Raw genomic sequence first — 3,869 nt, 5'->3', positions numbered from 1 at the left:
AGGGAAGGGAAGGGAAGGGAAGGGAAGAGAAGAGAAGAGAAGAGAAGAGAAGAGAAGAGAAGAGAAGAGAAGAGAAGAGAAGAGAAGAGAAGAGAGGACACTGGAAGTCACAAGCCTGCAGAGTTTCTTTTCTCCCTTCCACCTTCTCTTAGCATAATTAATTCTCCTCCTTTGCTCTCCTGGCCTCACCCAGGGAAGTCAGCTGGAGTCCCTGACCCCTCTACTTTCTTGCTGGGTCACCTTTGTCTTGTCCAAGTCTGAGCCGTCCCCTCACCCTTTGTCCTCTGGTTTTCTACCAGGTTCCATGGTTCATGTTGAAGCTGCTTCTCCCAGACTCTAAAGTCCAGCCTCGCTTGGAATCTCTGGCCTGATTCAGCCCCCGAAGATGAGCCTCTTCCTCCTCCAAAACCTATCCACCTCCCAACTAGCTGGCTGATAGATTCGTGGCTTGATCTGGATGCCCTCTGGCCTCCTGTGGTCTTTGGTCTCTTCTGCCAATGAATAAAATGGTCTTTATAAACGCCATTGTCATCGCCACTCAGAGCTCGTCTCTTCTCTGGGACTCTGCAATCATCTGACTAGTACTCTCTCCTTGGCCCTAAGAAAAGGCCTCTCTCTTCCCCTCTAATAATTTCAGGCATAGAGCCAGGGCTCTCTACGGTCCATTAGCCCAGCCCCTTTACTTCCTTGAAGCAGAGCTCGCCTTAAATCTACATGGGGTCAGTGTGTGACGGGTTAGGAAGTAAGGCGGACAGGACATGGGACTTTGGAATTTTCAAATTCTCTACTTAACGATATTTCTGATGCAAGGGTCACAGGCTTTGATAGTCCTTGTTCTTCTGAATCTGTGCCCTGTGGTTCTCAGCCCTAACTGAAAGAATTAGAATCACGTGAGTGAGGTATTACGGATATACATAAATGAGTCCATTCCCTCCTATTGTCTGTGCTGGAGTTCAGACCATGACCTTCTTATTTATTGTGAGGCTTTAGAGTTCCTTGGCACAGTCAGGGCTGTGAGCCACCACGCGGAGCCTTACAGATCAATGCTTCTCATTCCTCCCTATTTCTGAGCTTTGTGCTTCCTGGACATTTTACAAAAGCCACAGGCCTAGCCGAGAGGCTGACTCCAGCAGCACTGGACTGTGAATTTTATCAAGCGCTCTCATGGCTTCTCTGACAGACTCTCTGAAAGTTGTGTCTTGAAACACCTAAGATCGCGTGGTACGTGGGCCCGCAGTGCTGAGGATGGCCAGAGGAGGCAAGGCTTGCGGGGAAAGGCGGTGTGTGGTCAATCTCGTGCTTACCTGCCAAGGATCTTGCTGACGCAGCCATGGCTGACACGGAGCTGGCGAGAGATATCACAGGGCCTCACGCCCTGATGGGCCAGGTCCACAATGCGTTGACGGACAACTTCTGGCAGAGGCCTGCCATTCACAAAGGCCCCTCCTAACTGATTCAGCCCTCCGTGGCCTGAAAAGACAGGATTGTTTAGGACAATTGTCAGAACCGGGCGCTAAATGTTGAGTAGAAATAGCCGTGAGTATGAGTACTGCGTGTGACCATGTCTGGGCACTCCACGGTCAGTTCCACCAGCTCTCCCTCTACGTGCGCCCCACCTTGCTGAGAAACATGCCTCCTGGAAAGGCTGGCACAAGTGGTATAAGCGGCTCACCCCATCTGACAGGTGAGGATACAAAAGGAGCACGTCTCTTGTCTGGTGCCCCTTTAGATCCACTCCATGTCCCCCAGAGCCCAGCCTTTACGTCAAGTACTGTCAGTGTTCTCTTTCCCCCATTTTTCTTCATCCACAGACACGAAAGGAATGAAGGAATCAGGCTGTTCTTAAGTTGGTACACTCAGCTCATTGAGTGACACTGGAGAAAATATCTCTCCTCCCCCTGAAGATCCTTTTTTCATTAAAATAAAGGCGCAGGATGAAACGAGCTGTCTTTCCCTTTGTCTTACGCCTCTTAAACTGCAGAACCTTCCCCCACCCCCTTAGTTTTTAAGACATAGTTTCTCTGTGTAGCCCTAGCAGTCCTGGAACTCACTCCACAGACCAGGCTGGCCTCCAACTCACAGAGATCCTGCTACCTCTGCCACCCAAGTGCTGGGATTAAAGGTGTGAGCTTCCCTCGCCCAGCTATAGAGCCGTATTTTGTAACAAGAACACAAAAGAAGTACGGGAGAGAGTATCTGGCTGAGGCAGGTCAGAAGGATCTAGGCCCTGTCTGGCTGTCTCGCCTGAGCAACCCCAAGTTTTCTTCTCTTTTTGACAGGTCAGAGAACTAAAATCAGCAAACGGAGACCTCACTAGGAGACATGGCAAGCCAAGCCTTAGCTGCTTCCCTGATTGACCTCTCCCCTCTAGACTGAGTCTATACTTCATTCTGATCATACACAGCTAGACAGAGCCATATCTACTGAATGCCTAGTGCATGACAGGTGCTTTAGCAGGTCCTGAAGCCCCAAGGTGAATACAGCCATCTGCATACTTGCACCCACCTGACGGGGCTTATTACAGTAGGAGCCTAGACCAGCTAATCAGATCCCTCATGACCTTTCCTGGAAGCTCTTGCTCGGAGAGGTAATTACTGAATCCGTAGACTCGGTCAGAGATGCACTGAGGGGCTCTTAGAAAAGTTCAAGCTGAGACTCATGACAAAGAAGTGTTAGATGAGAGAAAGGAGATCCTGTCTGAGCCACGGGAATAGTCCAAGCAAAGGTTCTGAGGTTGAAAGGGTAGGAGTCTGTGAGGTTTGCGATACTTTCAACTCTACGATCCACAGTGGGTTAGTTTCAGAGCTGTGAAGTCCAGTTTCCAGAAGACCGCAAAGAGCATTTCAGTGGCTTGACTTGAATGACTCAGCTTATGTGAAGAGCAGCCAGGATCCAAACAAAGCTTAGGGCTCCAACCCTTGCTACCACTGAATGGGTCCTTGATTGACAGCTGGAGCTGACCCTGTCTCTGCAATCTTAGGATGACAGTGTCATTGCCTAGGCCTGACTAGCGTCTCTTCACATCAAGGTCTGGATCTCGTGATCTAGCTTAACATGGGAAGGTCTAAGAACTCTAGAGGTTGGTAGAGCAGAATGGATTAAGCCCAAATGTTCAAAGAAGCCAGTATTGTACGGAGAGTCATAGCGAGTCGGCTGGTAAGAAGGGAAAGTTGATGCCAGGCCAGTGTGACCAGTTAACCATATGCATGGACAAGGGTAGGAAGTGTCTTTGCTGGGCACACTGTGCCCATTATCACCCACTGACTTAGCACATTCGAAACCGCCTCCCAATTTCTCCTCAGGGACTCATAATGTCTTCAACAGAACAGATAATTTCCCTTAAGACAAACAAACAAACAAGGTCAAAAGCCTCTGTCCGGGCATTAGATCAAGAGGAAAAACGCACTGGCTGCACACCAAGCATGAGGGACATGGCGGTCCATCTTCCAGGTACAGCTTCTGCCTGTCCTGTTCTAGGCCACCTGCCCCAGTGAATACTTTTACATGAATTGGACGATGTCTTGGGGACTTTCAGTCCAGCCCAGGCGATGGACAATGTGGCTCTTATCTGTTCTGTTCTTGTTCCCCTGACCCCTCTCACTGGCTATGCTGCCCCTAGTGGAGAAATGGGCCCTCACTTCCTCATCATTGCCTTTTGACTCCTTGGGGTCTAGACACCGAACACCAGGGCACATCAGACAGCTATCCAAGTGTACAAGACTGTAGGCAGGACTACTTTGTCCCTATGTTCCAGAATTTTTACTGCATGAGGCATAGATCTTTGCACTAGAATCTCTCTCTCTCTCTCTCTCTCCCTCCCTCCCTCTCTCTCTCTCTCTCTCTCTCTCTCTCTCTCTCTCTCTCTCTCT

The 3,869-nt window shown here is 49.7% G+C and overlaps 1 protein-coding gene across 1 annotated transcript in view; it reads right to left on the bottom strand.

The window, feature by feature from the left end:
* Window positions 1-3,869, bottom strand: part of Pax8 (paired box 8) — a 47,616-nt gene that overhangs the window by 25,455 nt on the left and 18,292 nt on the right. The window contains exon 2 of the mRNA XM_026778637.1: window positions 1,305-1,513. Within this exon, the coding sequence (XP_026634438.1) occupies window positions 1,305-1,513 (209 nt within the window). The remainder of the gene's footprint in view (window positions 1-1,304; window positions 1,514-3,869) is intronic.

This window comes from Microtus ochrogaster, chromosome 4 (genome assembly GCF_000317375.1).
Source record: "Microtus ochrogaster isolate Prairie Vole_2 chromosome 4, MicOch1.0, whole genome shotgun sequence".
Classification (NCBI taxonomy): Eukaryota; Metazoa; Chordata; class Mammalia; order Rodentia; family Cricetidae; genus Microtus; species Microtus ochrogaster.
Note: the sequence above shows the minus strand (reverse complement) of the source record. Positions and strands in the feature narration are given on the sequence as shown.